The 12,629-nt window shown below is 48.7% G+C and overlaps 1 protein-coding gene across 1 annotated transcript; it reads right to left on the bottom strand.

Annotated features, from left to right (window-relative positions):
• Positions 1–4,933: 4,933 nt before the first annotated feature.
• Positions 4,934–7,273, bottom strand: Ppp1r3g (protein phosphatase 1 regulatory subunit 3G). The gene has a single exon (XM_005355043.2). The coding sequence runs from the start codon at positions 6,526–6,528 to the stop codon at positions 5,500–5,502; it is 1,029 nt and encodes a 342-aa protein (XP_005355100.1). The 5' UTR covers positions 6,529–7,273; the 3' UTR covers positions 4,934–5,499.
• Positions 7,274–12,629: the final 5,356 nt, after the last annotated feature.

Here is a 12,629-nt window from a genome sequence, read left to right as displayed (position 1 = left end):
AGGTCCAAGCAGCGCCTGCCGGTTCCATAGAGCCTGGACAGTGAAGTGAAGCAGCCAAATACTCCAGGACATGGTCAGCACCCCAGCTTTCTCAGGTTCCCAAAAGATGAACAATGCCCTGCTGCCAGGTCAGCAGGAAGTAGTCTCAAGAACATGGTGTCCTCATCCCCGCTCACATGCTATCCCTAACTCCGCAACTTTTTTTTTTTTTTTTTGGTTTTTCGAGACAGAGTTTCTCTGTGGTTTTGGAGCCTGTCCTGGAACTAGCTCTTATAGACCAGGCTGGCCTTGAACTCACAGAGATCTGCCTGCCTCTGCCTCCCGAGTGCTGGGATTAAAGGCGTGCACCACCACCACCCGGCTTTCCTCACCTTTTTATAATGAGCAAAAGGGAGGAATGTTAGTATCCTATTCAGGCATCTGTACTGGCCTGCCCTTGGGGTCCTGACAGGATGTGTCCTCAGCTGCAGCCACTAAGAGCATCTCCTGTGCACATTCACTACGTTCCCTTTTTAAAGGTGGGCCTTGCCCACCTCCCTTCTCTTTCTTCTCTTTCTCTCTCTCTCTCTCTCTCTCTCTCTCTCTCTCTCTCTCTCTCTCTCTCTCTCCCTCTCTCTCCCTCTACTTTTCTCTCTTCTTCTCTGCCTGTCTCTCTCTCCCGCCTCTCTCTGCCTTTCTCTTCTCTTCTGCTGCCCGTCTCCAGAGGCCAGTCTCCCCCCTCCCTTCCCTCTTTCTATGTTCCCTTTCCCCTAATAAAAAGCCCCTTCACGTGAACTCTGTCGCATAGCATCTTTCTCTCTTGTGCTGCCCTTTAAATTACATTCCTCAAATATATAATCCAAATGCAAAGTGTAGGACTCTTTACAGAGCTGGTGTCCTCCCAGCTGTAGCTGTTAATGGTGCTTACATTTCCCGGGTTGCTTAGATGGAGAAAGCCAAGTCACTAAAGTGAGCTCAACTTGTCATGTCCCTGCTCAAACCTCTATCCTCACTGGCTTAAAAAAAGCTACATGCCCCTGATCCTATGAATCTGGCAGACCCCTACATCGTGGGGACTGCCCAGGCAAAGGCTGGGGCTACCAATATTTCATCAGCATGTCTTAGCTTATTATAGCCAAAGTGCTCTCTCTGCCCTACATACCTGGATCCTGTAGCGTGTACCAGAAAAGCACATTTGATTCAGTTCCATGACGCCACGGAAAGCAGAACATAGAAGTTCCCCCCTCTTGCTTTTCCTCCCATTCCTGATATAGAAGATATAAAGCAGGCACACTAAGCCACAGGCTTCAAGGCACAAGACTCAAAAGACACGCATGGCTAAGTCAGGAAATGAAAACTCTTAGCCTGGTAAATTAGACAAAAGCTGTGTGGCAAGAGCTGAAATTGGTGAAACCCATGAAAGGATTTATGAAAATCCTACAGCTGAGGAGAGAAGGAAGGGAGGGGCAGACTGAGAGACATCGGAGCGGAAACTTCTACATGTGCCCATGTCCGCACGCACACACACAGAGTATGAGAAACTTCACAATTGTGTGAGGAATTTGTGGAGGTTTGTGGGTAATTAAGACAGTCCCACCCCCAGGTGCTCAGGGAAGGCTCCTGCTGCTCCCGGGATTCCCGGAGTGCAGTGCTCATTCCTGAGCTGGAGCCTGGCCTCCCAAGGTCTGCAAACCCTGCTCCCTCGATTTCCCATCTTACTTCATGAGCATGGAGTTTCCTAGGGAAGCATTTTGTTCAACCTTTCTCTCACTGCTTCGAAAACTCTTTAGATGGGAAGAGGCTTTCTATCCAACATTCCCTGAAGGAGAGATTTTTGCCACCAGGAAGCTTCTGGAATTTCTCTTTAATGTAGGACAGGATCATTGCATGACTGGGAAGACATAGTCTTTAATGACTAGAGATAGATAATAGTTTTAAAGTTGTTCCACCTTCAAGCAAAATGACCACATGCATCAAATAAAGGTGAATATTCCTGCAAAGGGGCACCAGCTTTATTTTGTGATGAGGGCATTTCTTCCTTCCTTTTGGAAAATCAACTCCTACTCTTCTCACCCCTTCCTCCCTCTTCTCCTCCCTCCTCTCCTGTGCCTTTGATCTGTGGGGCTGGGAATCAAACTCAGGCCTTCTACATGTACTAGGTGCAATAGTTAACCCACATTATCCACTTGGACTAGGTTTAGAAATACCACAGAATACACATCTCTAGGTGTGTCTGTGAGAATTATCTCCAGAAAGGTTTGCCTGGGGGTGGAAGACACACCATGAATGTGGATGGCATCGTGAATGGACTGGGCTCTCATACTGAAGAAAAAAGGAGAAGGTGAGGGCTGGGAGATGGCACACTGGGAAAGGTGCCTTCCATGCAGGAGCGGGGGCTCTGTAAAAGAGCTGTGTGGTGGGGTGCACCTGTCACCCCAGCACCGGAGGGTGCAAGCAGGAAGATGCTGGGGACTAGCTAACCAGCCAGTCTGCCCCAGTGATGAGCTTCAGTGAGAGATCTTGTTTCAAAAAAGGCTAAAGTAGAGAGCAATAGAAGAAGACACCCGATGTCAACCTCTGGCTTCCACACGTGCATGTACGGACATGGACACACTCGCTATAGCATACACCACACACACATGCACAAGCAAAGGAGCCAGTAAGCCGAGACCAGCATTCGCCTTTTTCTGCTTCCTGATTAGAGGCCCAATGTGACGTAATGTGAGCAGCTGCCCCCCAGGAAAGAGAAAAGTAACTGGCATGCCAGGTAAGTCCTCTGCCACTGGACAGCATCCAGATCCTACAAACATGCTTTGAAATACTTAATGACTTTGTTAGTATTAACATTTCCTTCAAAATAAATATGAATTTTTGTATTTCTCATTTAGCTCAGACTAGCCTTGAAGCTTCTGTGTGGCCAAGAATAACTTTGACCTCCCTACCTCTTTCCTCACCTTCTTCATACTGGGATTTCAGTAGTCAACTATTACACACAGACTGAAATAACAAACATAAATTCTAACAAAAAAAACCCACAAATTTTAATAAACAAAAATTCTAACAACAAACAAAAAGGTTTTCTAACTTCATTAGTATTTATAAAATAAATGTTTCCTGGGGATTGGAGAGATGGTTCAGCAGTTAAGAGCCCTGGCTTTTCTTTCATAGGATCCAGGGTTGATCTCCAACACCCACATGGTGGCTCACAACCATCTGTAACTCTGGTTCCAGGGGATCCCACTCCCTCTTCTGGCTTCCAAGGGTACCAGGCACACAGGTGGAGCACAGACACATGTGCCAGCAAACCATTCATGCTCATAATAATAAATATTTTAAAGTGTTTCCTATGCTATTAAAAATAGCACAGTGTTAGAGATACTGACCTGCTAATCTATAAACCTAATATATGAAACCCTGGGATGCAAAATAAAATATAAATACACACATACATACATACCCTGGTTTCATCCCCACAACAACAAAAATGTTTGCTTTTTTGTTTTGTGTTTGAGACAGGATCTCTCTGTGGTGACTCCCTGGGTTTTCTGGAACTCACTATGTAGACCAGACTGGCCTAGAACTCACAGAGATCCCCCTGCCTCCCGAGTGCAGGGATTATAGGTGTATGGCACCACACTCAGACCATGCTTGCTTATTTTAAATGGCAATAGTCACTAAAAGGTTAACTGTTTTGTGAATTATAATTCTCGGCGTGTAGCTTTAAACATAGTGAACAGGGTTGGCATGCTGTCTAGAGAGGGCCAGAGAAGAAGTGTTTCACACTGTCATCTACTTAACTCCACTGCAGGTGTGAAAGAGCATCCGCAGGGTGAGTTCATGGCTCTGTCCAGTAAATACCTGTGGACCACGGTGAGGTTTGAATTCCATATGATCCTTTGTTTGTTGGGGAGGTTTTGTTTTTAATCCAGCTCTCATTCTGCTGGCCTCCAACAAGCTGTGGTCATCCTATTCAGGCTTCCAGAGTCCTGGGATTTCAGGGATGGGCCGCCATACTCAGCCTTGGTTTTTGTTTGATATAGTTTGTCTAGGTCTCCAAGGCTGGCCTCAAACTCTTGACAATCCTGCTTTAGCCTCCAGATGCAGGGGGTGACTGGCATGTTCCACTATATCTGTCTCTAATATAATTTTCATGTCACAAAATAATACTTTAAAATTAAAATAAAACTTTAAGCCTGTGAAAGTCATGTATAAGGTTTCTGGTTCCATGAAAACAGACTTTGGGCCATGTTTGGTCTTTGGTGATTGTGCTGACCCATCTGTAGAACTGTGAAAACATCTTCCCCTTAACTTTACTCTGCTATGCCCAAAGTAATTATACTAGTCACGTGCTAGAAAATAGGACACTTTGAATAATAATTTTAAAAGAAAATGAGTTACTGGGGAAAAGCAGGAAGATAGGAGCGATCCCACTCAGACCTGGAGCCATCCACAGTGAGCAAAGGTCCCCGCACCCATGCCTAGGGCTCTGCTATGCCGAGTGCCCCATTTGTTCCTGACAGCAGTTGCAAGTGTGCTTTGTTACCATCAAGTTTCCACTCATCCTTGTGCCTCTGGGATGTACTTGGAGTGCAGCCTGAAAGAGCTGAGCTTCTCTGACTACTAATGGCCCAGACAGTGGCACAGCTATTAGGAATTCTACTGCACAAAAGCGTTTGGGACGAATGTGATGGGCTCTTGCAGCTCACAGCCAAGGCCTTTGGCATTTTAATTCACCCAACATTTTACTATGGCAAGGGACAGGACACTTTTTGCGCATCTTGAAGACCCCTTTTCCCAGTGTGGGGACCTTGGACTCTTCCACATCGGGAGAAAAAGCATCCATGCTGTTGTTTCACGCTTGTCCCTGTGCCCATGTCGTCAGCTGAGCATCCCCTGATTGCCAAGGCCTCCCCAAACCCAAGCCCTCAGAAGGTAAAACAGGAAGCACAGAGTGAAATTATGCACACGTGGCCTTTACTTTTTAAAAGGACATTTGTATCCAATCACAGAAGAAAATAGCCTTGTGTCTGGGAAGACGTCTCCAGATCCCAGTTAAAAGGAAAGGCTGAACGGCACCCACAGAGCCTTCTGAGAATCAAGCCTGAGTGTGAAGGTTCCACAGGCGAAGTTTTTCCTTTCCCACGGGGAGTTGGGGTGCCCTGTCTTACCCTGCACGTCTTCATCAAGCTGTAAGGACGGCATCTCACTAGAAACAAATCCCCAAGGTCACAGGTCCTGGTTCAGGGTTCCAAAGCCCCTTTCTTGGAAAGAATGTGTGTTTGGGGGACTAGGGTATTTCTTATTCCATTACAGGCTGAGAGTTCTAGAACGCAAGTAGAAAGGTCAGTCGAAAGAGGGTCAGAGCATTGCCAGGCCCGCTGTGCTTGCTGGTGTGTGTATCTGCGCTGCGAGTTTATGGTTTAAATGCCAAATCTGCGCTGCTCAGCCAAGGTTCCCAGAGAGCCCTTGCTGAACTTCGCGTGCTGGTCAGCCTCTCTCCATGTCTCAAAGCTCCGGGACTCAGAGCGGGTCTGTGGAGCACACATAGCGCAAGGTGTAGTTGGCCCCCTCGTTGTTATCCCAGTATTCGCCCTGTTCGCTGCGGTAGCAGATGGCGAAATGGATAGCGACGTCGCAGGCGTCAGCATCCTCCCCTTCTTTGGGCTGCAGACCTGGTGGCAGACCCAGCGAGAAGCAGAAACGCTCTGTGACTGACTCCTCCTCACTATCCTCAGCCCCTGGTCCAGAGAGTCCCGAAGGTACAGGAGGCAGCTGCTCCAGGGACTCAGGATGCAGCTCAGCTGGCACGTCCAGAAAGGTGCGCCACTCGGTAAAGGTATAGCGCACCACCACGGCCCTGGGTCCGGGGCAGCTGATCACTCGACCCGAGCCGGTCACCTCTGCACCGGGAGGCTGGGAGCATTGCACGGACTCCAGACACACTCGCTGTCGCCGCAGACGCTCCTCCACAGCACTCAGCCCCGGGAGCTGGAAGAGGGGTCGGAGCTGGGCGCGAGGAACCCACAGGGACGCCAGAAACCCCCCGACCTGCTTCAGGTCCTCGGCGCTCAGCGGGAAGCTGCGGAGACGTGAGAGCACTGCGGGCGGCACCTGCGGGTCCTCCGCCTCACTGAAGTGCTTCACGCTGGCCAAACTCAACCCCAGGGAGTCTGCGAACTGCACGCGCTTCTTGCACTTGGCGCAGCAGTCCCCGGCCGGGAACTCGACACCCTCCGCGCCTGGCTGTCCGGTCTGCTGCCGCTGCTGCAGGAGCTTGGCGGCCTGCAGGATGGGGTCGGCCGGCAAAGAGAAGGAGCGTGTACGAGGTCGGCGATATTCCTGCAGCTCCTCCTGCTCCGAGAGAGCCGCCTCTTCCTGAGGAGACGGGGGCACGTCCTGGAGTTGAGCGTCAGGAATCGGGGTCTCCGAGGTGCCACCTTCCACGCAGAGGACCTCGGCTATAGACAGCCCCTCCACGGGCGGGGGCTCTCCGGAAGGCGTAGAGCTGGGGGCCCCGGAACGTTGCAGCTGCTCCCCGGATGGCTCCATGACACCATCTAGCCCCGGGACTCGGTGCTGGAGACTCCGATGGAAACTTATCTACTCCCGCAACAGAAAGAGCGCATAGCGCCCGCTGGGCTCGCCTTCCCTGGCTCAGTCTAGCCAGGTTGGAGAGCAGATTCAGCCTGAGGCCTCCAGTTTTTAGCTGCAACTGCCCAAGAACGAGAGGGAGGAGGAGGATGGCCTGGGGCTAGATCCCAAGGGGAGGGCCAGGGGCGGGAGGCGCGGCCTCCAGAACACCTGAGAACTAGGTCCCGAACAGAAACTAAGATTTTCTGAAGGTCGTGGGCTGGCTGAGAGCCTTGATTCTCCCAGCAGCAGAGCGGCGTCTGCCCCACGTCCGGGGCAGCTCGCAACTTTCAGAGCACAGAGCGTGGACAAAGTTTTCCAGCCAGAGAAGTTAGTCTTCCGGAGAAGTATTGTCGCCCCGTAGTGACATCTCTGCTACCGCCAGCCTAGGGAGTTCGCGGAACAAGCACGTCATTGAAGCTAGCCCTTCTCTTTCGTCCTTTCTCCCCCAAATCTCAGGCATCCCCAGGTCTCATCCGTGCATTTGTCCCTCAGTATTCCTGAAAGCTGGGAGGCTTGAGCTGCAGCTTCCACCTACCTATCCGGTGCCCTTGCCTGTGGGCTTGCAACCGGACAGAGAGAGGACCCACAGGGAGCGGACCCAGCGGCCAGTCCAGAGCAGCCGGAGGCCATTCGCGCCTGGCACTAGAGCACGTCCCCAATATCCGCCCCCCCCCCTTGTCCCGCCCGCAGATCTGGATGGGGAAGAAGAGGGCTGGCACCTCCCTCCCAGGCTGGGCGCCTTACCACAGTAGGCAACGCATCCTCCTCCTCAGTCTGTGCATACCGGTATACCCCGCCCCCCCGCCCCAGGATCCCAGACCAGTCTTACATAGTTCAGGCCTGAGCCGGGCGATGGTGGCGCACGCCTTTAATCCCAGCACTCGGGAGGCAGAGGCAGGCGGATCTCTGTGAGTTCGAGACCAGCCTGGTCTACAGAGCTAGTGCCAGGACAGGCTCCAAAGCCACAGAGAAACCCTGTCTCGAAAAAAAAAAAAAACATAGTTCAGGCCTGGTGGGGAGTGGGGCCAAAGCCCAGTCACTGGAAGATCTCTAGGAGAGCATTCCACTCTACTCTGACGGTGGAGACTTCCTAAAGTGTTGTATTGTTCTTTTGCCTTCAGGACGATTTGCCTCCATCAAACTTGACCAAACATCACCCCACCCCCTTCTTCCCTATATCTGATTCAGAGGGTCCCAGGCAGTGCCTGAGAGGATTTCTAACAAGAAGATGCTGAGACTGGGCTCTAGGGAGCACCATTTAGGAATGACTAACTATTTGACATGGTTGTGTATACAGTTACTTACAGAAAAGTTGGGCCCAGCAGTGGTGGCACACGTCTTTAATCCCAGCACTTGGGAGGCAGAGACAGGCAGATTTCTGAGTTCGAAGCCTACCTGTTCTTCAGAAGTTTCAGGACAGCCAAGGCTTCACACAGAAACCCAGCTGGAGTGCCCCTCCCCCCAAGCATTTTCGAGGTCTATTTCAGAGGACGTTGTTTTCACACATAGATAGACATTGCTATGTTGTGGTACTGAGTCTGGTATTCACAAACGAGTTTAAAGGTGGACTAGGAACTTCAAGGAGGTTTTGAGGTTGGAGTGAATTGTGTCCCCTCACTGGGACAGATTAAACTTGGAACCTTGCCCACACCAAACTGTGCCTTGTCTAAAGTGGGTATCTAACAGTTCAAGACACTGTCTACCTGGAGTTCTGTATCAGATCCACAGGTTAAAGGCTCAAGTTTAGAAACTCCAGCCTCCCTGCCCTTCCTAGAGGTCAGCTTCTAATCACTGTTTTTTTCTGGTAGCCAACTAGTCCGGCTGTCCTAGGGGACCCAGTTTAAGTGGCCTATTAGCATAAACTCAGGTGTTACCAAAAGGAGCTTTTTAAAAATATTTAGTTATAACAAATGCATAATCAATGACCAATTTCCCTTCGCTTAGAACTGAGTCTTAATCTATACCAGCAACTAGGGTCAAAGACCAAATGTACCTGCTACTCAATCAGGACCCTTTGCCCTGGTGCAAGATGCAGGTCACTGAAATGATGAGTTTTGAAAAAGAGAGTGTTTTCCTAGTTCGTCCCAGAAGACAGGGTGGAGGGCAGTTTGGGCTATGGCAGAGTGATTTAAGATTTGGGGAAAGGTGATTGGAGGTGATGTAATGCATGGTTGATTCTCACGGGACACAGAGGTGTTCAGAATAGCAGATCTACAAACAATTTTTGGTCCTGTGAAATGGCCCATCAAGCATGCCCACATAACAAGTCAATAGTTTCAACAAAAATGCCCTCATATCCCCTGAAAGATAACCTAGGCGACATTATCACCATGGCCTTCACCTCAGAGGCGTTATCGATAGCAAAGCTAGCCGGAGGCTGATGGGTTGCTTAGATACCTGACCTCCAAAATGTGTGCCTCTTGAAGTCAACTAAAAGCAAGTGAGGCAAGAGGGTGGGTCTCCTCAGCTTTGTGTGTTTCGGTACACTGCCGAAGGTCTACAGTCGGCAGGTCTGCACTAAGCTTTGAGAAACTCTGATGAGAGTAAGCAGAAGGCTGTAACCATGGAGGGAAAGAAGATGTGCAGGGAACAGGAAGGAGCTGTTCCCTCAAAACCAAGAAAAGACCTGAGAAGCAAGGGCAGTAAGCACCTCCCTCCTCCATCAAGGGGAGCTGGGAATACTCTGAAAGGCTCAGTCTGTCTCTGGCTTCCACTGCATGTCTGTCCTCTGGCAGAGCTGGGGGGACAAAGGACATTTCCCTCAGTCTTCCTCTCTGAGACAGGGCCAGGTGATCTGCGTTTAAAGTTTTGGCTTCCAGAAGTTAGAGAGATGGTCTCCGACATAGTCATGGTTCAACTTTTGGTTCTCTAGGGTTCACGATGGCACGGAAATGACATACTTTCGTAGAAATTGTAGTTCAGATTTTGAATCTGGGTAATTCCAAGACTGTGAGGGGACACAGCGGATGCCTTGCGTAGACAACACTGCTGAGTTAAAGCGTGCAGTTGGTGAGGTGCCCTCAATGCATTTTCTACGGACGCCATTCCAGCATAAGGCAGACGTACTGGAACCAACCCCCGGTGTAAATGGGAGAACGGCTGTGGTTAAGTGAAAAAATAGCTTTTGGAATTTAGAGCCCCTAGTCGATAGATATGTGTTTAGGTCAGACATGAGCATCACATGACCACATGTCTCAGTTGCTAAAGTATTTACTCCAGACATTCCTAGTTTCTCTGGTTTGTTTTGTTGTTTTGCAGAGATTAAGGAATGCTTGTTGCATAGCCCAGGCCAGCCTCAAATTTTTGATCCTCTTGTTTCTACCTAGAAGGCTGGAGCTGGGGTCATCTGATCCCCAAGTCTAGGGTCTGGGAAGTCTCAAATGATGCAAAGAAAGTCAGTGGAAAAGAAAACTACCCTTCGCATTAAAAACAAAAATGAAGAGGCAAGGTTACAGTCCCACGCTGTGGTCTGAAGCCAAGGCTGACATCTTCAAACCAAACCACCAAGTGCTTCAGCTGGGTCACAGTTCACCCTTATGCAACCAGGACAGTCAGCCGCTCACCTGATTATACTGCCTCACACCAGGCTCACCTGATTACACTGCCTCACACCAGAAATTACGAGAGAGTAAACTCAGTGAAAACTGGATGGGCTTGTTAGAGCCGCCGAGGGCAATGCGACCAAAAACAACAGCCTTAGAGCAACTTCAGCTTGGAGAACTGCTGTTGTCACTCTTTGTCCTTAAGCTGCACTTGTCATTAATGTACGTGACATCAAGGTAAAAAGAACTCAACCTAAACAGTCAAGGCAATGAGGGTGTGGTTGGCACGCTCTTTTCTTTGTTAAAATGGTATTCCAGAGGGCTGGGAGATGGCCCAGTGGAGAAACCTCTGGAGTAAGCCTGGCAGTTTGTGGCTGTTGCTGTCATCCCAGCAGGGGATCCCCAGGGCAAGCTGGCTAGCTAGTCTAGCTATAAACTGTGAACCCCACATACACAGAGAGAACTTGCTTCAATATATAACATGGAAGTCCAGGTGTGGCAGAACACACCTTTAACCCCAGCACTCAGAAGGCAGAGGCAGGAAGGTTGGAGGCCAGTCTGGTCTAGACTAGTGAGTTCTAGGACAGTCAGGGCTACAAAGTGAAACCCTGTTTCAGATAGATAAATAGCACCCAGTGTTGGTATGCCAAATGCCTTTAATCCCAGCACTGAGGAGGCAGAGACAGGCAGAGCTCCACACACGTGTACACACATGCATCCACACACATTTGAACATGTATATATGACACACATACACAGAAGGCATGTAAGCTCCCAGACCCATCAACTTCTCTAGGCCTCCATTTCTTATACATGCACATAAACATATTCATATTAAATAAAGCCCCCTTGGAAAGGATCCATGCCCGGGGCCCGACACTCACATGGCAACTCACAATAGCTTGTAACTCATCCCAGGAGGCCAGCATCTCCTTTTGCTATATTCTTCCATACATGTGGTATACAAAAATTCATGTAAGAAAAATTTCCACACATAAAATACATAGATAAAAAACATTTAAACGTTGCATATGCTTTTCTGTCTTTTAATCTGTCTTTTGTAAGTTTCTCAGACTGAATCAAAACTCCTAAGAGAGTAAAATCTTTCCTACCCTACAATATCCATAATATGTCAAAGTATTTTTGTTTTGATTTGGTTTTTTACTTGCTTGTTTTTGAGACAGCGTCTATCTACATAGCCCTGGCTGTCTTGGAACTCACTCTGTAGAATAGACTGGTCTTGAACTCACAGAAATTCGCCTGCCTCTGCCTCCCAAGGGCTGGGATTAAAGGTGTGTGCTATCACACTCCGAAACGTTTGTTTTGGTTTTGTCTGAGACAAGGTCTCTCTGCAAAGCCCTGGCTATCCTGGAACTCACTATGATCTGCCTGCTCTGCCTTCTGAGAGTGTTGGGATAAAAGGCCTGTGCCATCATGCCTAGTACAAGTTTTTTGCTTTGTTTTATTTTGGTTTTTCAAGACAGAATTTCTTTGTATAGCCTTGTGATGTGGGATGCCCTTCTGTATGCTGTGAATATGTCTTATTACCATTGGTTAGTAATGAAGCTGATTTGGCCAACAGCAAGGCAGAAAAGAGCTATGTGGTAAATCCAAGCAGAGAGATAGGGAGAAGGAAGGCAGAGTCAGAGAGACACTAATAGGCACCAGGGGAGCAAGATGTGAGGTAACAAGCCACAAGCCTTGTGGTAAAATATAGACTAATAGAAATGGGTTAATTCAACTTGTAAGAGCTAGTTAATAATAAACCTGAGCTAATAGGTAAAACAGTTTATAATTGATATTAAGCCTCAGAGTGGTTATTTGAGAACTGGTGGATGGGGAGACAAACCTCCATTTGCAGCCATGACTGTCCTGGAACTCACTCTGTAGACCAAGCTGCTCTTGAACTCACAGAGATCCGCCAGCCTCTGCCTCCCAAATGCTGGCATTAAAGGGGTGCATCACCACTGCCTGGCTAAGTATTTCTTTAATAATGTAAATTTTTCATTTTTTAAAGGGCAGGAACATTTTGGAAATGTTTTATAGCTTTTCTTTAGCTTTTTGAAGCAGATTAACTTGCTTAGATTAAAGTAACAGTGATTTTTCAAGAGGTTTAAATGCAGTAAAGTCAATTTCTGGGAGTGGGAATGTTTTATGACCTGAGGTCGTGAAATTCTATACCTTTTTAGGCTTCATTTATCAACACAACTGAGGTCAAACAAAATAGCAAACTTGCAAGGAATTTGATAAAGCATGACCTTGCTTGTCTGAAGCATTTTTCACTCACCTACGTGCCTCCTGCTAATGTCCCAGTGTTAAGAATAAAGGTCAGGCCCGGCGGTGGTGGCACACGCCTTTAATCCCAGTACTCGGGAGGCAGAGGAAGGCGGATCTCTGTGAGTTCGAGACCAGCCTGGTCTACAAGAGCTAGTTCCAGGACAGGCTCCAAAACCACAGAGAAACCCTGTCTCGAAA

Source organism: Microtus ochrogaster, chromosome 16 (genome assembly GCF_000317375.1).
Source record: "Microtus ochrogaster isolate Prairie Vole_2 chromosome 16, MicOch1.0, whole genome shotgun sequence".
Taxonomy (NCBI): Eukaryota; Metazoa; Chordata; class Mammalia; order Rodentia; family Cricetidae; genus Microtus; species Microtus ochrogaster.
Note: the sequence above shows the minus strand (reverse complement) of the source record. Positions and strands in the feature narration are given on the sequence as shown.

Coding starts and splice junctions, on each gene's coding strand:
- Ppp1r3g (XM_005355043.2), bottom strand. CDS start 6,528: ATGGAGCCATCCGGGGAGCAGCTGCAACGTTCCGGGGCCCCCAGCTCT.